Here is a 22,611-nt window from a genome sequence, read left to right on the forward strand (position 1 = left end):
AAAATGGAACACACACACGCATTAAAAAAGTCACATCAAAATGGTGTCCTTGAGAGTTTTGAAAGGAGCTTATAAATGAATTTTATTATTATTATTAAAATAGACAGGGACACTTATTTTCAAATTGCTGCTGTGGACTGCTAATTTCCCCATTGTGAGACGAATAAAGGTTTTCTGATTCAGATTATTCTGTGACTGTCTAGTGACCTTGAGAGTTTTGAAAGGCGCTTATAAATGATATGTATTATTATTACTAAGGTCAACATGGACATTAAAAAAATGACGATTAGCGGATGCAATAATGATAAAAAGATGGTTCCCTAAGAAAAGCAAAACAAAAACGGGACCAAAAAAAAGTATTTATTGCGCCCGTCATGTGTCGTGAGCAAAAAAGGGAATACAAAAGCCATTTTGATCGAATCTCATGTCGTCCCCTCCAACGAAAGTGTGAAAAATATGCAAAATAACTGCAACATTTCATCTGACTTTGTGAACGCCCCCAAAAAAGAATTTTCGTGCACTTTGGAATATTCCAGTTCATCTCACCTGAGCCAGGCCAGTTGAAGTCTTCCCAAAACAAAACCAACGATCGAAAGTTGCACGAACAGGTGGCCAAATCGCACAAAGTTCGTGAGGTCAAATGAGCGAAAAGAGACGCGGGGGCCATTTTGTTTTCAGGGCACCACACTGTACGGCTGGTAGGGCAGCAGCTTCCGCCGCTGGTCGATGGCGTAGATCCAAGCCGGCTTGACAAAGTTCAGGTTGCCGTTTTCCGTCAGTGCCTAAAAAAAGGATTTTGGGCACAGGAAGAAAAAATATCCGTTTTTTTTTAATGTTGAAAATCGCCATTTTACATATTTAAATGGAGAAAATCGCCATTTTAGAAAATGTAAAAATTTGAAAATTGCCATTGTAGATTTCTTTTAAATGTTGAAAATCACCATTGTATGTATTTTTATGTAGAAAATCGACATTTTAGAATTTGTTTAAAAATTAAGAAAATCGCTGTTTTAGAAAAAAAAAGAAAATTGCCATTGTAGATTTTTTTTAATGTAGAAACGCTCCATTTTAGAAATATTTTTTAAAATGTTGGAAATCACCATTTTACATATATTTTGTAAATGTAGAAAATCGCCATTTTAGAATAAAAAGATTGTGAAAATCGCCATTTTAGAAAAAAATTGAAAATCTGCATTTTTTAATGGAGAAAATCGCCAGTTAAGAATTGATTTTAAAATGTTGAAAATCACCATTTTATATACAGTAAAGTCTCGTTATCTCGATATCGGTTATATCGATAGTACTGCTTATTACGATACTATTTCTATCAACTCAAGGAGAAAATTACATGCCCGCAGGATGGGATATATCGATAGTCCGGTTATATCGATATTTTTTGCGACTCCCGAGAATATCCATATAACGAGACTTTACTGTATATTTTTTTAATGTAGAAAATCGGCATCTTAGATTTTTTTAAATGTTGAAAAGCACCATTTTATAGATATATTTTAATGTAGATAATCACCATCTTAGAAATGTTTTTTAAAATGTTAAAAATCACAATTTTACCTATATTTTTTAATGTAGAAAATTACAATTTTAGAAATGTTTTTTAAAATGTCAAAAATCACCATTTTATATGTTTTGTTAATGTAGAAAATCACCATTTTAAAAATGTTTTTTTAATGTTAAAAATCACCATTTTAAACATTTTGTTAATGTAGAAAATGGGCATTTTAGAAATGTTTCTTAAATTGTTGATCATCACAATTTTATATATTTTTTATATGTAGAAAATCGCCATTTTAGAAAATTAGGGGGAGGCTAATTGAATCAGACTCATGTACTAATTTGCAGTTCCTACTTGAGCCTCTAGAAGGCAGCACTTAAAACACGCTCCCGTTCGACAGGCGGGCGAGAACTCACGTCCTCGAAAGAGTCGTGCCATCCTTCGCCGGTCACCACGAAATGCACCGCCTCCGACATGTAGTCCTCCAGAACACTGCCAGTGAAGGTCGACGGTACGACGCCGTTAACACAAATGCCGCCGCCGAATTGACCTTTAGCCTTGGGGCGCTCCGAAGCGGTCTAAAAAGTTCACGGTCGCGTTACCCGTTAAAGGCGACGATGTAGCGCGTGAGTTGTCTCCTCTCGTTGTTGGGGAACTTGCCGTAGAGGAAAAAATGCTTCCCGTCCAGGTAGTCTGCAAGAGCCAAAACGGCAATCAAAACCCAGATGGGACGATTGGGCGCAAAGGACGGCGAGACTTACCGGGCAGGTCCGGGATGGGCCGATCCTGTTCCTGCTCGGCGTCCGTGTTCTCGTCCGTGGAGCCGGCGTAGGGATCTTCTTCCTGCTTTAGCGCTTTGCTATTCTTGTGCCTGTTCTCGCTCTCCACCCTGAGGCCAAACAAAAGTGCCCGCTAGCGTTCAGTTCATCTTCTGCGACCGTTGACTCGAAACGGCAAGAACGGGAACGTGAAAATTGGCAGCGTTAGAGACAGAGAGAGAGTGAAAAAATGGATAGAAAACAGTGACATTTGGAGCAGTTTCAACTTTGATACTTCAAAGGCGGAGTGTAGACTGCAAGGTTAAAATTCCCATCAATCAGGCCCGCACTAGCCATCAGTTCAATTTGAAATGAAAGGAAAAGCAAGGGAACCAGCTCTTAATGATGTTTCTAGTGTGTCTGCTTGCATCTGTTGCAATATCACAACTTGTAAGATGTACATCCCAGAGCTCCTTGAGACACTTTCTGCAAAAAGCTATCCATTCCATCAAGCCATCAACGACCATCACAAAGGTCAATAAAATGACTTTATTATACAGTGCAGTTAGTTTATTTCTTATTTTAATGGTTTCCTATGGGAAATTCATGTTTACAAGACACACTTTTTTACATACATTTTCTGGGAACCAATTAAGTTTGTAAGCCAAGGTATCGCTGTATATTGATTTATATAGCGGAAGCTGGAGGAAAGCGCTAACATGGAAAAAGGGGAAATGCTGCCCCTTGCAGAAGGAAAAAACACTGCCAGAGGTCTGACCAGCGCTTTATCAACACCCCTCACATTAACTCATTCACGAATGTATGGCAGCGAATGTGTTAAGATTGTGTTTTTGACACCCGCATTGATCATAGATAGACTTGAACTCCTGTACGACTTGAACAGAGGGAGCGTTTGGAAATGTCCTCCAAACGGCAAAGTGTAATTCGGCCAGACGTCGGACGAATTCTAGAACGCCGACGCCGAGCGCTCGGAGCCGATTGCGCAGCTTTGCTGGTTTTCGGCGTTGAAATAGGTGGTGGTGAGTTTACCTTTGCAATTCGTCCTCGGTGTCACCGGCAGAGTCCTCGTCGGCACCTGAGAACACACGTGCAGTTGTCAATGCATTGGGGGGTCCTGGAATTTAAGTGACAATAAGAATCCATTTCATTTCTAAGCGCCTTTCAAAACTCTCAAGGTCACTTTACAGTCACAGGATCAGTTTTTCTGCGGGTGAGCAGCGGCAGCCACACGCGCCAGCGTTTATTCAAAATGGAATAACTCAAATAGATAGAAAGTTAGCTAGCTAGCTAATAGATAACTAATAGAGAGATAGATCGATAGCCAAATAGCCAGTCAGATAGCTAATAGACAGCAAATAGATAGCTAGCTAGTTAGCCAGATAGGTAGCTAGCTAGATAGCCGGCTAGATAGCCAGCCAGCCAGATAGCTAAGACAAAGCAAATAGATAGCTAGCTCGGTAGCCAGCTAGGTAGACAATGGTGGACAAGAGCGCGTCGACGGACGGCCACCTTCCTTTGCTAATAATAATAATATAATAATAATAATAATAATAATAATAATAATAATAATAATAATACACATCATTTTGAAGCGCCTTTCAAAACTCTCAAGGTCACTTAACTGTCACCGTTTGATGTTTTTCTGCAGGTGAGCAGCGGCAGCCACACGCGCTGGCGTTCACTCATCCCGGAAGTAACTCAAATACACAGAAAGCTAGCTAGCTAATACAGAGATTATGGATTGCTAATAGCTAGCTAGCCAGAGCGCGAGCTAGATAGCCAGACACCTAATGGATAGCTAGCGAGATAGCCACCCACAATGACGATGGGAACAGCGACTGCAGAGCGATATCCCAATAAACCCGATGCATATATTCTTTATCCTCAGGCCAAACGGGACAATGACAATGACAAAAACCCTGGCACTGAACCGCACACGTTTTTTTTTTTGCACATCGTCTGGTAGTCAAAGAGTAAAAATGACTAAAAGAAGCCATTTTGACATGGGAGGAGTCTTGTGGGAAAAAAAGACAAAAAAGGAACAGCGCAACGATGGCAGCTAGCGGGCACGGTAAAGAGCTTATTAAAATGCCGCGGCTCTCGTAGGCGGTTTGGTTTTGTTGTTTTTTTGTCACTTGAGCTTCCTCAGCCACTTCACGTGCGACCCGGGCATTAACATAGTAATGAGAATCATGCCCGACTCCCGTCACGGCCATCGGGCCTCCGCCATCGCACTCAAAACGGCCTTCGTAAAGCAAACGGAGAGCCAACGCTAAAACAAACGCTAACGCGCAAGCTAGCGCGTCCGACTCAAAATGGCCACCGACCTGGTTCGTCGTCAACGTCGGTGGAGTCGGCGTACTCATCCAACGCCGTCGTCGATATCGTCTGCGACTGATTTTTGGTTGGCGTCGTTCTCGTCGGCGGCTGTCAAAGCGGGAAAACTTTGGATGAAGATTCCGAGTGGGTGTCGCCAAACGGCCATTTTGAAGAAAGTTACCTTGGCGATGGCTTCCTCATCCCTCGGCTCGTCGGCCTCCATTTCGCTTTCTGAGCTGGACTCGGCGCCGTCCATCAAATAACTGACACATGCGCAAGTGATCCACATCAGTGAAATGTACTCAGAAATATTATAATTATAATCTATAACTTATTAATATATAATATATTAACTCATTGACTGCCACACAATGTGTAAAAATGTGACCACTCCAGTGCCAGGTTTTTTGTCACTCGAATTCCAGGACCCACAGAATATCTATTAGCAAGCTACCTAGCTGGCTATCTATTTGCTATGCATTTGCTATCTATTAATACATGTAGCTATGTAGCTGGCTATCTATGAGCACATGTAGCTATGTATTTATTAGCTGTATGGCTATCTAGCTAGTTAGCTAACTGTCTAGCTGGCTATCTATTTGCAATCTCTCTAGTTAGCTAGCAATGTAGCTGGCTATTTATTAGCTATATGGCTATCTAGCTAGTTAACCGTCCAGCTGGCTATCTATTAGCCAGCTGACAAACAAACACACATACACAAACGCACACACATGAATAAATATCTTCTAAAAGCAAAAGGTCGAAGGCGTCTCGGCGCATCTGTTGCCCGTAATCTCTTTAGACACGTGGCATCTTGCTACGCGTGCGTTAGCATAATTAGCGCGGGGACCCTTCAGCTAGCAGTCACAGGCGTTGTGACGTCGGCGCCGATGCTGGAGTGTCCGTAGGGGCCCTCGACGCCATCAAAGTAAGTGGCGGCGTTAATTAAGCATCACAGATGCGACCGGTAAATAAAGCCCATCAAAGAACAAGGCCGTTGCGCAACGGTGAGGGGGGGGGGGGGTGAGGGGTGAGGGGGGTGCACGTCAGGCCGCCCCGTCGCATCATCAAGTTATATAGGTCTGGAGTTATAGGAGCTTGAAATGGGGGCAGAAGTACAAAATACAATTTGTTCTAAAACCGAAACATTGCCATTATAATCAATGTTGTCTTTAAAAAAAAAAAAACCCGAATAAATTCAGCAATGGCGCTCGATGTCATATTTTCATGGAATAAATTTGTGAAGGGCAGTGAATGAGTAATGGTGATTTTTGTTTTTCGGGTTGCGTGTTCTTCACGACATATTAGCACACAGGTGTCAAAGTCCAAATCCGGCCCTCCGCGTCATTTTATTCGGCCCGCGAAAGCAACTAACTTGTCAAGTGCCATGATGCTAAAGTCCGTAACAAAATTTCAAATTGTCGTGTGTCAACCACAATAAAAATCATTATTTTTAACTTCAAATTTGAAAACTAGTTAGTCATTAATGTGTTGTATGTTCTGTATGTAATATGTGGAGGTGATGAAACAATCCAAATTCATTCAACGGCCCTCGGGAGAAAATTGGAACGACAATATGGCCCGCGGCAAAATTGACTTTGACAGCCCTGTATTAGCATTATGTAGCGTGACCGTTATCGCATGACTTGTCAATGTTTGTTGTGCGCGAGGGCCTTGCTAACCTTTTGTAGGAAAGTTTCTGTTTCCTCTGATGGCAGTCAATCACCCATTCCTTGCGCACGATCATGCCCCCCGCCGACTTCACCTGGCTGTACTTTGGGGTGTTCGCAAAGGCACAGCTGGACATTCATGAGTGGAAAAACACACACAGAAAAAGAGAGAAAAAGGATCATTTGCAAGCGCAAAAACCTTCTGTTTTGTTGCCGTCGGCTTCTTCGCATCTCATTTCAAATCAAGACAGACGACGCATCACCTGAAGAGCTAACGTCATGAAAAATAATACAGTGATACCCTGGCTTACGAACTTAATTGGTTCCCAGACAGAGTAAGGCGAAAAATGTGTATCCCAAACATTAATTTCCCATAGGAAACCATTCAAATGAGAATAATCTGTTCCCAGGTCCCCATAAAACACAATTTTCTACTAAATAAGCCTTAAAACTACACAAAATACAGTGATACCTCAGCTTACGAACTTAATTGGTTCCTAGAAGGAGTGTGTAAGGCGAAAAGTGTGTATCCCAAACATTAATTTCCCATAAGAAACCATTAAAATGAGAATAATCCGTTCCCAGGTCCCCATCCATCCATTTTTCATACCGCTTATTCCTCATTAGGGTCGCGGGGGTTGCTGGAGCCTATCTCAGCTGTCTTCGGGAACGAGGCGGGGGACGCCCTGAATAGGTTGCCAGCCAATCGCAGGGCACACAAAGACATACAACAGTCACTCTCACACTCACACCTAGGGACAATTTGGAGTGGCCAATCTGCCTGCCATGCATGTTTTTGGAGTGCGGGAGGAAACCGGAGGACCCAGAGAAAACCCACGCGGGCCGGACCGGGACGCGAACCGGCAACCTCTACACTGTGAAGCCAGTCTGCTAACCACTCGACTACAGAGTGTTCTCTGTGATAATTTTATCTAGTTCCTCATCAATTGTGTTCTGTTTAGCTGGGTTGGTAGCTTTTTGCATCAAGTGTACAGATGGCTTGTGCGGTTTATTTGTGGAGCCTGATTGATGGGCATTTTAACCTTGCAGTCTAAATTCCAAACTTCACTGTTTTCTATCCATTTTCTCACTCTCTCTCTGTCGTCTGCCTGTCTCTGGAATGTTTAACCCCCCCGCCCCTCCACTGCTGCGTTCTTGACCAATCACGTGGCTTTAACCGAAGACTGGGGGTGGGAAATAGAGGACAAAAACAAGTCGCTGCCATTTTCTTGTTAGGAGAACGGGCTCGTTCGCAAACGACATCACTCATTGTGGTGCTCCGTGTGTATCCCGAAAAGTAATTTGTATGCCAAGGTGAAATTTTCATAAATTTAACGTTCGTACACCGAAATGTTCGGAAGCCAACGGGTTCGTAAACCGAGGTATCACAGTACACTGAAATCATGGAGAATGGAACACAACCAGAAAAAGTCACGTCACCGCCCTCTGCTGGGCGACTCACATGAGGTGTGTAGAGTCGGGCGTCCAATCGGGGCGGTACTTGGCGCCCATATCCAGCGCCTTCTCCCTCAGCTCCCCCCTGAAAGGATTCTGGAAGCCGCTGAGGACGAACACCACACCCTCCATGATGCGCTTGAAGGGGACGTGCTCGGGGGTCTTGACGTTTTTGGATGGCGTTTCTTTGGATTTGGGCCAGCTTTCACGTCTCTTTTCCGCTGATGTTTTCGCCGGCGGGGCTGCGGGAATCAACGGAGAGTTTAGCGGGACAGGGGGGGGGGGTACAATTTTGCAAATTGACGAACCTTTGGAGGCGCTCGACGAGCCGGTTTTGACTTTGGAAGTTGCGGATTTGAAATCCGGCGACACAGCCGGGCTGCTTTTCTTGGCCGGAGGGGGCCCGGATGCCGACTGACGCTCTTTGCTGAACTCAAACTTCTTCTTTATGGGTGCCTAAACAGGAAGAGCTCATTAGCCTGGTTCATGCAAAGACAACCCATTAAAATATCTATGTTCTGTTGGTTTATGGATGTTGGTGCTTGGTACATCCAGGGGTGTGGTATTCAAATCAATAAGACTGTGTTTTACTCATGTATTGTAATTGTATGTAATTTCTCCACTGTGAGACTAATAAAGGCAAATCCAATCCAATCCAATGTATCACTTCAATTTGCAAATACAGTGATACCTCAGCTTACGAAGAATATCCGTTCCCAGAAAGTGTGTGTAAGGTGAAAAGTTTGTCTGCCGAAAACTTATTTCCCATAAGAAACCATTAAAATGAGAATAATCCGTTCCCAGGTCCCCATAAAACATCATTTTCTATGTAATAAGCCTTAAAACTACACAAAATATACCTTATTTTATGTATAATAAATGTGCTATTGTATTGTAATTAAATAAACTGTACTGTATAATCAAGTCGTCCGCCGAAAACTAGATTGTCAACCAAGACTATATGCTCGCGAATATAATGTTTGTGAGGTGAAAGGTTCGTGAGCTAAAGCGTTTTTAAGCTGAGGTATCACTGTACTCTCCATAAATAGCTTGGCAGAGGGCTGCAGAAGTTGGCCGTCGGCCATGAATGGCAGTAAAAGACAATTATTCTGTGTTCAAGCCTTTGTTCACAGTATCCAAACAAAAATCTCGGACAGCGAAATGAGGTGAAAATGAAAAGATCTTCAAAAAAAAAAAATGACAAAAGCAAACTGAAGTGTTGGAGGTTGAAGACTACAAAAATACAAAACTGAAACAATTTGACAGAGAAAAAAAGTCCAGACACAAAAAAGTCTCTGACGCGATTCCGACTAGACGGGCGGCAAGTATCCACATGCGACGCCAGAATGAACAACCAAAACACGGCCATTAAGTCTTATGCAGGCTGCAATTGTAAGGCGCCACGCAAAGATGACAAAGTGCCTTTTTTACCCCCCCCTCCTGAATCAAAAATGGAGTCGTCAACGTTGCCCCAGAAAAGGTTTTGAAAAGCAAAAGTCAGAATGGCGGCTCTCGCCGTCGCTACATGTCCCCCGACGGAGGATGAAGATTAGTACCTGTGGTGAGGTGGACGATGACGGGGGAGTCGATGCAGGGGCGGTGGGCCCGGCGGCTTGCAAGGTGGCGGCGGCGTAGCTCAATTTGTTACTCTGTGGGGACGCTGCAAAAGTGAGGAAGGGGGGAAAAGTGGGATGAGGACAACATTTCCACATCTGGGAAATAAAGTTGGCACCTTGTGTCTTAAAAAGGGGGGGGGGGGGGGCAAACTCCAAAATGGATGACCCTGATTCGACCAAATTCTAAAATGGATGACCCCGATTCGACCAAATTCTAAAATGGATGACCCCGATTTGACCAAATTCTAAAATGGATGACCCCGATTTGACCAAATTCTAAAATGGATGACCCTGATTCGACCAAATTCTAAAATGGATGACCCCGATTTAACTCGATTGCCTGAAGTCTACTAAACTGATTGAAATAAACCAAAATATATTAATTGGAGCGTGATATTTTTCAATTGCTAATGAAAAACAATTATTTGACTAAAATACATGTTTCTAATATAGAAACAAACAATTTTAATTCATGTCAAATAATGTATTCCTATACAAAATAAACATGTTCAATTTTCTTGAGCGACTGCACAATCAATACTGTGCTATTTTCATATTGGACGGTATGACAGAGGAGACAAAGAGAAGAAAATATTTCTTACTCGTGTCTACTTCGGCAAATTCTATCAACAAATGTCAACAAATATTTGTTCGATTATTTCTTTAAAAATGAGAATATGTTTGTTTGCTGTCTGTTTTTAAAGTATTTTAGCGTTATACTCCTGTTCTAACGCTCCATGTTGGATGTCAATCATGCAATGCACCATGGGTAAATAAATATTGAATTATCTCTTTCGGCACTTTCCGGCTCATGACGGAAAAGCGCGATATCCTCGACCACGACTTTGGAAGGACCGAAACAAATGCAGGGTGATTATGGAATATCGATAAAACAAGATGGCCGACGACGAAAGTCAAAACCTCGAAAGGAAAACCAACAGTTTTCAATTGCTGTTTAACTACACTGGCTTGATTTTGATTGAGCTCAACGTGTCGTGACAGGGCAAGCGGGAAAATATATTTGCCTTTGAGGGGCGGACTGGACTTGGCGCTGAAGAAAAGACTGCCGGGCTGCATGCTGGAGCCTGAGGCGGGAGCGTCGTCCTTCACTCGGAATTGACCCAGCTTGGTTAATTTCTGATCACAGAAAATAAATACAAGTTAAAAGGGAAAATCAAAATGGAGGTGAGGAAAAAGTGGCGTTACCGGGGATGTCACTGGAGGGTCATCCTTGTCCGGAGGCGAGTGGAATTTGATGAAGGCCAGGCCGTAAGCGATGTTCTAGATAGAAGAAACACCGACATGGAAATGTTAGCTTACAAATGATAATCATTAGGTTGGGCAAGTGCACTGGGCTAAGAATAATAGCCGATTCCCCGAGCTGCAACCTTGTGGAAGGCAAAAGACATTGCGAGAGGTCTGACCAGTGCTTTATCGGCACCCGAACACCCCCCCCCCCCCCCCCCCCCCCCCCCCCCCCAAAAAAAAAAAACCATGAATTCAGCTTTACATCACATTTTCAATTCCCGAATAAATTCCTGAATGGCAGTTAATTGACCAAAAATATGATTTTCATTTTATAGGTCAATACATTGCGGTCACATTCATAAACATTCAATGCAGCGTAAGAAACCTTAGACTCTCTTCTTTCATCAGAAAAAAACAGTTAATTCCTAAGTTATATGGGTCTGGAGGTATCTGGGCTTGAAATGGGGGCGGAAGTACAAAATACAATGCAATATATACATATTAGGTTATATAATGCTTTAACAACAGATGAAGCTGGAACTAAGCGCTAACATGGACAAAAAGGGAAATGCTACCATCTTGTGGAATGGAAAAAAATTGCCTGAGGTCTGACTAGCGCTTTATAATCAGAATAATACATTTCATTTCTAAGCGCCTTTCTAAACTCTCAAGGTCACTTTACAGTCACAGGATCAGTCAAAAAAGATCCCGTGACTGTAAAGTGTCCTTGAGAGTTTTGAAAGGCGCTTAGAAATGAAATGTATTATTATTATTATTATAGATAGAAAGTTAGCTGGCTAGCTAATCGATAACTAATAGCTAGATAGCTAGCATTCAACCATGAAAAAACAAAACCCAAACAAATTCAGGAATGGAGCTCTACGTCATATTTTCAATACCCAAATAAATTTGTGCATGGCAGTGAATGAGTTAACAAAAATTCATCATCATAGATCATAATCAGAAGATTAATATGAACATATTAATCTTTGTGCATGATAAATCATCAGATGGCCCGGTTCTTGATGTTTCGATGTAGAAACACTTCCGCGGGTTATTTTGTGTTTCACGGTGAGTCACAAGCATATTGGATTGATCTAACAGATCAATATTTGGCAATGGCGTTCCTCAAGGCTGGATCTACGTCCCACTACTATTCTCTCTTGATATCAATGAATAATTGAGGTTATAGTGTGGATAGAGCCAGTTTTCAGTTTCAGATACTGTATTTTATTGTCCCATTCCCTCCATCTCAGCGGACTTGGGAGGGATTTTGACAAATTCACTTATTGATCGGCTTACTTTATTGTAAGGCTGGGTGCAGACGATTTTCACCCGGTCCCACTTCTCCTGCGCCGTGCTCTTTTGTAGCAATCCGGGTCCGAAGAAGCGCACCCTGTTCACGTTGCTGCCGTTACGACTCTCCGTGGGTGACATGAAGGCCGACGTGACCAATAGCACCTGAGAGGCCCAAAACAACGCAACGTGGGTTCGAAGGTGGCATGGTGTGAAAGGTCACGCACGCACGATAAGAGTTTGAGGCGGTATACCTCGTAGTCTTGATCTCTGACAGAAGACGAGTTCCCCACCAGCACCTCCACGAATGCTGAGCCTTCATTTCCAATGTCGATGCTGTGTATTTGTTCTTCCTTCTCAAACTACAAATGCCACAATAGAGAAATTAATAGCTATGGATTGATGGGTAGGTTTGCGTGGATTGATTGATTGAGATAGGTAGATAGGTAGGTAGGTAGGTAGGTAGGTATATAGATAGATCGGTGGGTGGATGGGATGGGAAAGGATAGGATAGATGAGTGTCGAGGCGAAAATGTCACCTGCAAAATGACCGACGCCTGCTTCTCTCCAGCTCGGGCAGCTTTCCACTTCCTGTACGTATCCTCGCTCAGGAGGTTGTTCGCCTTGTGAGTCTGTTGTTGGTGACAAGGAAGTGGGCATGTGTCGAGTTTTCAAAGTGACACCGAGTGAAATGAAGCTTTTTCCAAGGCAAGCGTGACAGACATTTAACTTACATTGTCCTCGGTGCTGCACGACACGACGTGTTGGAGTTTGATTTCGGGCATTGCGTACACTTTGTAATTAAATTAACACTTTTAAAGTAAGTTACGCGGTCATAATAAACATATCTGCGTGGGAGAAAATAGTATTTTGAACGCGATAAATCACGTGACAATTGTCTCTTGCGAGTGAGCTAGCAAACATAAGGGAGTCAACTTTTTCCCTCGCCGATAAATCCGCCCAAATCGCCAAATTCAAATTAAATTTTAAATTGCTATTCACTTAATATAAATGTGTTTACTCTCAAGTGGAATCTTATGAGATAACATTAAAATTTCCACATAATGGAGCAAACATTTTCCCTCCTCAACGATGTGTTATTGTGACGCTAGTTCCGATAACTCCAGCCAATCACAAAGCGCCTTTTCTTCTTTGTGTCATTCGTCGTAATCTTGATTACTGCCCCTTACTGGTCAAACGGCGTATTGCAAGTCTATTCGTAAACATCGAATACAAAAATGTGATTTTGAATTCATATCGATTATTCATTCACTGTCGTGTTTGTCGTTCGATGTATTTCATTTCATAGTTTTTTTCTTGTTTGATAAGTAACGTGTAAGTATATTAAAGCAGCACAAGAGGCAAAAGCGAGGGGGGATTCAAGTTCAAAGTAAAACTGTAAAGTAATCTTTATACAGATGATTAAAAATCACAACGAGACTTCAGGGTTTTTGTATAGCAGAAAAAAACATTTTGTGATACACTTTGTCGCAAACGCAATTAAGCTTTTCTTATTAGTTCTATTCAGTTGAGGAACATAAAACCTCTCCACAAGAATCCATTTGGGTGCACACGATCAAATCAAACAAGACAAAATGGCCGTCAAAGCATCGCGTCTGTCCTATAAAGAAAATTCAGGTCACAGAAGGAAGGTCACGGGGTCGTTTCAGAGGACCTCCACGTAAATGGCTGAATTCGGGTCTGCCGCAATGGCGCCTTGAACTTGTCCGGTGGTGCCCACGCTTTCGTGCGGACCTCCTGGAGAACCTCCTGGTGGACCTTCTCGCCTCCTCTCGCCGCCTCTTCTGCCCATCGGCTGCACCTAGAAATAACAAAATCATCACAAACATATTTGTTGATGATTCAACTTGAATAATAATAATACATTTCATTTCTAAGCGCCTTTCAAAACTCTCAAGGACATTTTACAGTCACAGGATATTTTTTTCTGCGGGTGAGCAGCGGCAGCCACACGCGCCAGCGTTCACTCAACACGGAAGTAACATAAAGTAAAAAAGTCATCTGTTGAGAAAACTCACCATAAAATGCTATAGACAGTACAGGCCATATAATTCAAATTCATCTTAATGTTACTGTATTAAGTAACTCAAATGGACAGAAAGCTAGCTAATATATAGCTAATAGCTAGCTAGATAGGTAATATATATCCAGCTAGACAGATAGCAAATAGATAGCTAGCTAGGTAGCTAGCTAGATAGCAAATAGCTAGCTAGCTAGATAGTCAGATAGCTAGCTAGATAGACAGATGCATAGCCCAATAATAATAATAATAATAATAATAATAATAATAATAATAATAATAATAATAATAGCTATATAGCTAGCTAGATAGTCAGATAGCTAGCTAGCAAGATAGACAGCAGCATAGCCCGATAATAATAATAATAATAATAATAATAATAATAATAATAATAATACATTTCATTTCTAAGTGCCTTTCAAAACTCTCAAGGTCACTTTACGGATCAGTTTTTCTGTGGGTGAGCAGCGGCCGCCACACGTACTTGCTTAGTGCACACGAAGCGCGGCGTGCAGTTCTGGTAGAGTAGCCGGTAGCTTCCGTTGGTGTAGACGTGGCTCACCTCCGAGCAGTTGACGTAAACCGGCGTGCGGGCCTGGTACAGTCCAGGTCCTGACGCACATCTGCTGACACACAGACTGACCGGACCAGAATTGACAATCATGTCCCTGACATGCTAGCGCTCAGTTGATCGACTTACTTGCCGGATTTCTTTCGATGGTAGCAGCAGAAGAAAGCAAAGAGGGCCACGGAGACGGCAGAAAGGAGCGCGGCGGCAACGGGAACCCAAAACCGCAGCGACGGCCAAGAGTCTACAGGCGCAAGGCAGTACGAGGCCAAAATGGTCACCTGTTGCTAGGCAGAATAACTCATTGACTGGCAGACGATGTGCAAAAAGGCGTCCAGTCCAGTGCCGGGGTTTTTGTCATTGTCACGCGAATTCCAGGACCCACAAAATATGGAATTTTAGGATGACATAAAGATTCAATACAGCCTTAGAAACCTTAGACTTTCTTTTTTAAATCCGAAAAAAAAGAGTTAATTCTTAAATTATACAGGTCAGGAGTTATATGAGCTTGAAATGAGGACGGAGGTACAAAATACACTGGTTTACATACATAGCGCTTTAACAAAAGCTGAAGCTGGAACAAAGCGCAATAATAACAATAATAATAATAATAATAATAATAATAATAATAACAATAAATTTAATTTCTAAGCGCCTTTCAAAACTTGCGCTTTCACAACAGCTGAAGCTGGAACAAAGCGCAATAATAATAATAATAATAATAATAATAATAATAATAATAATAATACATTTTATTTTAAGCGCCTTTCAAAGCTCTCAAGGACACTTTACAGTCACAGACAAGCATAGGTACTATAATTTTATTATTATTAACATCATAATATTATTATATATATTAATATTATTTATTACTATAATAAATAAAATACAATCACAAAATAGAATACAATAAATAAAATACAATGATTTAAATTACGATTAAAATGAATGCAATTATGATTAAAATACCTTGCACTTGAACTTACCGCCGCCCGTTCGGTGCTGCAGCAGCATCGCCGAGTCGTTCCCGAAGGCGTTGAAGGCCGAGCAGGTGACCGTCAGCGCCCCCCCGTCCACGTCGCCCCGCAGGGTCGCCGTGAGGGCGTCGGCGGAGAGCGAGGCGTTGTAGTCGCGAGGGGGGGCGTTGCCGTTGACGCTCCAGCTAATGGCGGCGGGCGGCTTGGATTGAGTGGCGCAGACGCAGCGCAGTGCCGTGTCCTCCTTCACGCAAGTCGACGAGAATCGTTGGATGACGGGTTTATCTGGAGGGAAGAAGCCACGCCCCCCCGATTTATTTTATATTCATTTAAAAATATACATATATATACAGGTAACATCTGAGTTTCCACCGGATTCCGTTTCGACAAAACGGTCGTAAGTCAAACGGTCATAAGTCAAACGGTCGTAAGTCGAAATCCATTCAAAATGGCCGACGTGACGTTTATACGACAGAATAGCATACAAGGCCAATCGTTAATTTGATTATTAATTAATTAATTATTACGACTACTACTACTATAATTACTACTACTATTATTATTACTATTACTATTACTATTACTATTACTACTATTATTACTACTATTATTATTACTACAACTACTACTACTATTCTTACTACTACTATTACTATTATTATTACTACTACTATTATTATTACTACTACTAGTATTATTACAACTATTATTATTATTATAATTATTAATAATAATATTACATTGGACGTTGAGGACGGTGGTCCGCGAGTGGGCGCATCCAACCGCGTTCTCGGCCAGGCAGCGGACGGCCGTGCCTCGCGTCACGTTGTACAGGCGGATGGTTGAGGTGCGCTGGCCCAGGTGGACCGTGGACCCCCGGACGATGTAGGACCAGCGATATTCGGACACCGGCGGGTCGGCTTTGCACGAGCAGGCCAGCAGGGCGCTGCCCCCCTCCTGCACCGTCAACGTCTGCACTTGCACCATCACGTCTTTGGGTGGGACTGCGGAGTGGGACATGGCTGCATTATTGATGATGTCATTGAAAAATAAAATTGGACGGAATCGCATTCTTGTTGCTGGGCAGAATTTGTCGAGTGCAACTTGAACTTTATGGGGACCTGGGAACGGATTATTCTCATTTGTATGGTTTCCTATGGGAAATTATTTTTTGGGATACACACTTTTGGCCTTACACACTTTGTCTGCGAACCAATTAAGTTCGTAAGCCAAGGTATCACTGTACTCCATATGTCGCTGTTCATATAACATTTGAATATGTAAATAATATTGACATTTGGAGTTTTTTTGAACAGAAATAACATTTTGTCGAATTTAAAATATGTTGGAAAATCACATGAAAACGAATGTGGGGCACAATGACTCCTGCCCCAAAGCTTATCAAGACAATGTATTTGTATTTTTTGCTTACACGTGACATGCAGATGCTTGTAGGCGCCCACCATTTTGGCTCTGGCGTCCTCCGGGTTTTCGCTGTTGAAGGCCACGACGGAGCGGCGGAACAAAGAGAAGGCGGCGTGACGGCGCAGGCGCACGTCGACTGCGCCGCGGTTCTTTGCCGTAGGGGTGAAGGAGCAAGGGATGAGGGAGCACGAGCCCACCACTGCTAGCACTCGCTCGGGCACGTTGGGGTCCAGGGAGGCCTGCACCCCCGCAAACATGGCTCCTGGTTTGGGGGGAGGGGGGGGGGATTTGGACGGTTTTTAGCTATCATTTGCTATCTATTAGCTAACTCAACAGATAATAGAGAACAAACAATTTAAAATACTATTAAATATGGCTAGCTAGCTAGATGGCTGGCTAGCTGGCTGGCTATCTATATGGATAGTTAACTAGCAAGCTAGATAGCTTGATAGATAGCTAGATAGATAGATGCTAGCTAGACAGATGGCTAAACTATTAAGATGGTAACCGTATTGTTGTGCCACGTCTCAAATGGAGTGCCGCTGAGATAACTAGTTCAGAAGGTGTTTATATTAGCTAGCTAGCTGTTAGCTATCTATTAGCTTTAGTGAGCTTTCTAATTAATTATTATTATTATTATTATTATTATTATTAACTGGCTGGCTAGCTATCTATTAGTTATATAGTTAGCTGTCTATCTATTGGCTATCGATTAGCTGCCTATTAGCTATCTATTTGCTATCTATTAGCTAACTTTTCTTGTACTTCTAACAACAAAATGGCGTCCGAATGTTTTTGTTCTCTATTCCCCGCCCCCAGTCTTCGGTTAAAGCCACATGATTGGTCAAGAACGCAGCAGTGAGGGGGGATGTAAAACATGAAAGAGACAGGCTGACGACAGTGAGAGATTTTAAACTTTGATAGGCAGAGTGTAGACTGGAAGGTTAAAATATGCCATCAATCAGTCTCCACAAATAACCCGCACAAGCCATCTGTACACTTGATACAAAGAGCTATCAACCCAGTGAAACAGAACACAATTGATGAGGAACTAGGTAAAATTATGGCAGAGAAAGCACCTACAAGGGATCATTCCTCAAGATGGAAGAAGAAGGTTACGTTCCTCATCAAGTGTTTAAAGCTGAGGAAACCGGACACTCCATTCCATCAAGCCATCAACGACCATCATAAAGGTTAATAAAACGACTTTATTATACTTTATTATACTTTATTTCTTTAATTATAATTCCATAGCACATTTATTATACATAAAATAAGGTATATTACGTGTAGTTTTAAGGCTTAGAAAATTATTTTTTATGTGACATGGGAACGGATTATTCTCATTTTAATAGTTTCCTATGGGAAATTAATTTTTGGGATACACACTTTTCGCCTTACACATTCTAGGAACCAATTAAGCAATTCGTAAGCTGAGGTATCACTGTATTCATTTTTTTTCCGAATGCGGCCCACTGTCAACAAATATCGTGACACCGTCGCGTATCTTGGACTAATCTTGCCGAAAAAGAAACGGCCATTTTGGTACTCACCGAAGAGCAGAAGCCACATGAGAGCGACGGCGGCGTCCGCTAGCAATCGGCTCCTCTGTTGAATCTGAACCGAAAAAAGAGGAAGCACATTTCAGATGAAGGAGATCAACGTTGTTACGCAATTCCACTTTGGACTCCTGAGCTCGCATTTCAACGTTAATTTTAGACATTGGATTTTCAATGTATGGGTGCCTCAATTGATCTTTGATCAATTCAGCTTTTTTTTTTTCAGAAACTCGTTCAAATCTGCTTTTTAACTCATTCACTGTCATCCACTAATTTATTCAGGAATTGAAAATATGACATCGAGCCAGAGTTGTTTGGGTCTTGGTTTTTTCATGCTTGGGTGCTGATAAAGCGCTGGCCATGGCCTCTGGCAATGTTTTTCTTTTTTCCACAAGGGGGCAGCATTTCCTTTTTTTTCCATGTTAGCACTTTGTTCCAGCTTCAGCTGTTGTTAAAGCGCTATAGAAACCAAAATGGATTTATTGTATTTTGTACAGTTAATAGAAATATATTTGATTTATAAGCGGCTTTCAAAACTCTCAAGGTCACTTTAGAGTCACAGGATCAGTTTTTCTGTGGGTGAGCAGTGGCAGCCACATGCGCCAGCGTTCACTCAACCCGGAATAAGTCAAATAGATAGAAAGTTAGCTAGCTAGCTAGCTAATAGATAACTAATAAATAGCTATCCAGCTAGTTATACAGCTAATAGATAGCTCGCCAGTTAGATAGCTAATAGATCGCAAATAGATAGCTAGCCAGGTAGCCAGCTAGATAGCGAGATAGCTAGCTAGATAGTTAGCTGATTTGACAGCTAATAGCTAGCTAATACATCGCAAATAGATAGCTAGCCAGCTAGATAGCTACCTAGATAGCCAGATTGCCAGCGAGCCAGCTAGTTAGACAACTAATAATCAATGGCATCCCACGAGGCCGGAACAGGAACAAGGTCGTTGGACCACCTCAGCAAGAAACACTTCTCCATTAGCGCTAAAATTAGCCAAAACAAAAAAAAAACAACAACAGGAAGTGATGAGACCGCCCTCATCATCAGCACCCATTGACTCCAAACCACAAAGCCCCATTTTGAACCAGCAAGATGAAGAAATCAGAATCATCAGATCAGGAAAAAAAAGACAAAATCAAAATGGCGTAGATGTCACATGACCACCAGAGAAAAAAAAGTGATTTCACAGGGGGAGGTGGGGGAGGTGGGGGAGGCGGTCCCGTGAAAGAAAACGTGCACCTCAGCAGCTTCCATTGAGCGGCCTTTGCACATGCCGGCGTTTCCAGAAGACCGCCACTCCAGCGGTGGGGTGAGGGGGTCAGCGTCCCCCAAAACATCACCCCCCCCCCCCCCCGCCATAGAATTTTGCCTCCGTCGACAGAAAAGAGCAGGGGGGGGGGGAGATAACCTTTTGGATTCGCGGCGCGCGGGTCCTCTTTCCACGTTTGCTCGCTTGTCGGCTACGACTCGCGGTCGCTTTCGCTGTCTGAGGAATTAAGGTAAGGCTAAGTGGGGGGTCCGAGGAAGGGGGGGGGCTAAGTGGGGTAACCGTCATCTGCACGTTTGTTTAAAACGACTGGAGATATTTGCACTATTTTCCTGGATTTTTTTTGTACCTTGTTGAAAAATTGAGAAAAAATGGTGCATCTTTTTTTTAATAACCTGTCACCTAAATGTCAGTTATATAAAGATACAAATAGAAATGAGGTAGGGAAAATATCTAGGATAGACCGATACACAGATAGAGGCATAGACCGATAGACCGATAGACTGATACACCGATAGACCAATAGACGGATTGACGGATAGACCGATAGACCGATAGACTGATAGACTGACAGACGGACAGACGCATAGACGCATAGACCGATAGACGGATAGACGCATCGACCGATAGACCAATAGACGGATTGACGGATAGACATAGACGGATAGACACATAGACCGATAGACTGATAGACCGACAGACGTTAGACGCATAGACCGATAGACGGATAAACAGATAGACGCATAGACGGATAGACCAATAGACGGATAGACGCATAGACGGATAGAGACATAGACTGATAGACTGATAGACCGACAGACGTTAGACGCATAGACGGATAGACGCATCGACCGATAGACCAATAGACAGATTGACGGATTGACCGGTAGACGGATAGACCGATAAGACGGATAGACAGCAAAAAATATATATATATCTATAACATAACGTGTTCAGTTGATGAGAATAAAGAAAAGGCGAAAAGCGCTGCTGAGAAAGCGCCGTGACGCCTGAGCTCCGTGTCAGCAAGGGGGCGCCAGAGGAAGCCGCCATCGCTCGCCATGTACAGCTTCATGGGAGGAGGTCTGTTCTGCGCCGCGGCGGGGAACATCTTGCTGGTGGTCTCCACGGCCACCGACTACTGGATGCAGTACCGGCTGTCGGGCAGCTTGGCCCACCAGGGCTTGTGGCGCTACTGCGTGTCGGGGAAGTGTCACATGCAGACCGACAGCATCGGTAAGCGGACGTCGGCAAGCAAAAATGGCAAAGGTCGGAGCGCTTTGTCTTTGCAGCCTACTGGAACGCCACGCGGGCTTTCATGATCCTCGCCGCCATGTCCTGTTTCGCCGGGATCGTCGCGGGGATTCTGTCCTTTGCTCACTTCTCAGCGTTTGAGAGGTTCAACCGCTCCTTTGGCGCCGGCATCATGTTCTTTGTGTCCAGTAGGTGGCGCCCCCCGCCCCCCCAGAAAAAAAAAAATGCTAAAGTTTGCGCTTATAACCCTGTCGACGTTGCTCCTCAGCGCTGTTTGTGCTGCTGGCCATGGCCGTCTACACGGGGGTGACGGTCAACTTCCTGGGCAAACGCTACGGCGACTGGCGCTTCTCGTGGTCCTACATCCTGGGATGGGTGGCGCTGCTCATGACCTTCTTTGCAGGTAAGCCCCGCCCCACAAAAAAAAATACAATAATCTCCTCATTTTCAATTATTCATTTCAATTATTATCATTAATTATTTATATTTGTAATTGTATCTGTATTTGCAATACAATTGTAATTGCAACTGTAATTGTATTTGTAATTGCATTTGAAATTGTAAATTTATATTTAAAAATTATTATAATTATTTATATTTGTGACTGTATTTGTAATTGTCATTGGAATTGTCATTATAATTGTCATCGTAATTGTATTTGTAATTGTATTCGTAATGGTATTTGTCATTGTAAAATTCTATATAAAAATTATTATAATTATTTACATTTGTATTTGTATTTGTAATTTTCATTGTAATTGACATTGTAGTTGTATTTGAAATTTTATTTGTCATTGCATTTGTCATTGTATTTGTAATTGTAAAATTATAGATAAAAATTATTGTAATTATTTATATTTGTATTTGTAATTGTAATTGTCATTGGAATTGTATTTGAAATTTTATTTGTCATTGTATTTGTAAAATTATAGATACAAATTATTGTAATTATTTATATTTGTATTTGTAATTGTATTTGTATTTGTCATTGTATTTGTAATTGTAAAATTATAGATACAAATTATTGTAATTATTTATATTTGTATTTGTAATTGTCATTGGAATTGTCATTGTAATTGTATTTGTAATTGTATTTGTAATTGTAAAATTATACACAAAAAAGTATTATAATTATTCATATTTCTTTTTGTAATTGTCATTGTATTTTAATGGTGTTTGTAATTGTATTTGTCATTGTAAAATTATATCTAAAAATTATTATACTTATTTATATTTGCATTTGTAATTTCATTTGTAATTGTATTTGTAAGTGCATTTGTAATTGTAACTGTATTTGTAATTGCAATTATTATTATTTGTTTTTCTTATTTTATTGTTGTATTTTTTATGTGTTGCAGGGATATTCTACATGTGTGCCTACAGGATGCACGAATGCCGAAGAGTGGCAGGCCCACGTTGAAGGGGACCAGCGCATCCCATTCCACATGGAAAACAAACACACAAGAGCTTAAAAATTAAATAACATCAATAAAATACACGAAAATATGGATTTAATGTTAAGGATGCTAAAAAGCAGCCTTCTTTCAACTTATTTATTTTCATGTCTGTAAAAAAAGGTGTAAAAATATCATTTGAAACGAATTGATGGTCATGAGCAAC

General features: G+C 41.9%; 3 protein-coding genes across 6 annotated transcripts; 1 reads left to right on the plus strand and 2 right to left on the minus strand.

The window, feature by feature from the left end:
* Window positions 1–64: 64 nt before the first annotated feature.
* Window positions 65–13,007, minus strand: xrcc1 (X-ray repair complementing 1). Of its 2 annotated transcripts, XM_088998824.1 has the most exons (17): window positions 12,631–13,007; window positions 12,436–12,528; window positions 12,151–12,258; window positions 11,903–12,061; window positions 10,559–10,633; window positions 10,378–10,489; window positions 9,293–9,396; window positions 8,045–8,192; window positions 7,744–7,978; window positions 6,294–6,410; window positions 4,793–4,874; window positions 4,620–4,719; window positions 3,322–3,367; window positions 2,275–2,402; window positions 2,116–2,206; window positions 1,930–2,005; window positions 65–782 (listed from the first exon to the last, which is right to left on the minus strand). In XM_088998824.1, the coding sequence occupies exons 1-17, from the start codon at window positions 12,679–12,681 to the stop codon at window positions 675–677; spliced, it is 1,833 nt and encodes a 610-aa protein (XP_088854950.1). In that variant the 5' UTR covers window positions 12,682–13,007; the 3' UTR covers window positions 65–674. The 2 variants fall into 2 exon arrangements, with proteins under 2 accessions (XP_088854950.1, XP_088854948.1); XM_088998822.1 differs by having other exon boundaries at window positions 7,744–8,192.
* A 181-nt stretch (window positions 13,008–13,188) lies between these two features.
* Window positions 13,189–18,530, minus strand: psg4 (pregnancy specific beta-1-glycoprotein 4). Of its 2 annotated transcripts, none has more exons than XM_088998936.1 (7): window positions 18,461–18,530; window positions 16,915–17,169; window positions 16,223–16,486; window positions 15,492–15,767; window positions 14,638–14,749; window positions 14,422–14,575; window positions 13,189–13,718 (listed from the first exon to the last, which is right to left on the minus strand). In XM_088998936.1, exons 1-7 carry the CDS (start codon window positions 18,477–18,479, stop codon window positions 13,563–13,565), a joined length of 1,236 nt encoding a protein of 411 aa, XP_088855062.1. In that variant the 5' UTR covers window positions 18,480–18,530; the 3' UTR covers window positions 13,189–13,562. The 2 variants fall into 2 exon arrangements, with proteins under 2 accessions (XP_088855062.1, XP_088855061.1); XM_088998935.1 differs by having other exon boundaries at window positions 16,223–16,504.
* A 1,312-nt stretch (window positions 18,531–19,842) lies between these two features.
* On the plus strand, window positions 19,843–22,512 carry lim2.5 (lens intrinsic membrane protein 2.5). 2 transcript variants are annotated; one of them, XM_088998836.1, is made up of 5 exons: window positions 19,843–19,969; window positions 20,764–20,973; window positions 21,030–21,179; window positions 21,260–21,394; window positions 22,350–22,512. In XM_088998836.1, exons 2-5 carry the CDS (start codon window positions 20,799–20,801, stop codon window positions 22,409–22,411), a joined length of 522 nt encoding a protein of 173 aa, XP_088854962.1. In that variant the 5' UTR covers window positions 19,843–19,969; window positions 20,764–20,798; the 3' UTR covers window positions 22,412–22,512. The 2 variants fall into 2 exon arrangements, with proteins under 2 accessions (XP_088854962.1, XP_088854963.1); XM_088998837.1 differs by having other exon boundaries at window positions 19,880–19,969; window positions 20,768–20,973.
* Window positions 22,513–22,611: the final 99 nt, after the last annotated feature.

The sequence above is a fragment of the Hippocampus bargibanti genome, linkage group LG06, assembly GCF_051943395.1.
Source record: "Hippocampus bargibanti isolate YZ-2025 linkage group LG06, ASM5194339v1, whole genome shotgun sequence".
NCBI classification, from domain to species: domain Eukaryota; kingdom Metazoa; phylum Chordata; class Actinopteri; order Syngnathiformes; family Syngnathidae; genus Hippocampus; species Hippocampus bargibanti.

Bases quoted from the DNA above. Each gene is read 5' to 3' on its own strand.
- xrcc1 (XM_088998822.1), bottom strand. From the start codon at position 12,681: ATGCCCGAAATCAAACTCCAACACGTCGTGTCGTGCAGCACCGAGGAC. The intron at 3,368-4,619 runs GTCGGTGGCCAT...GTGTGTTCTCAG, and splicing joins CGACGTTGACGACGAACCAG to GTGCCGACGAGGACTCTGCC. The intron at 2,403-3,321 runs GTAAACTCACCA...GTTTGGCCTCAG, and splicing joins ACCGAGGACGAATTGCAAAG to GGTGGAGAGCGAGAACAGGC.
- psg4 (XM_088998935.1), bottom strand. The intron at 14,576-14,637 runs GTAAGTCGATCA...TGGTCCGGTCAG, and splicing joins CATCGAAAGAAATCCGGCAA to TCTGTGTGTCAGCAGATGTG. The intron at 13,719-14,421 runs GTACGTGTGGCG...TGTTATTTCTAG, and splicing joins GCTTCGTGTGCACTAAGCAA to GTGCAGCCGATGGGCAGAAG.
- lim2.5 (XM_088998836.1), top strand. From the start codon at position 20,799: ATGTACAGCTTCATGGGAGGAGGTCTGTTCTGCGCCGCGGCGGGGAAC. The intron at 20,974-21,029 runs GTAAGCGGACGT...TTGTCTTTGCAG, and splicing joins CATGCAGACCGACAGCATCG to CCTACTGGAACGCCACGCGG. The intron at 21,395-22,349 runs GTAAGCCCCGCC...TATGTGTTGCAG, and splicing joins GCTCATGACCTTCTTTGCAG to GGATATTCTACATGTGTGCC.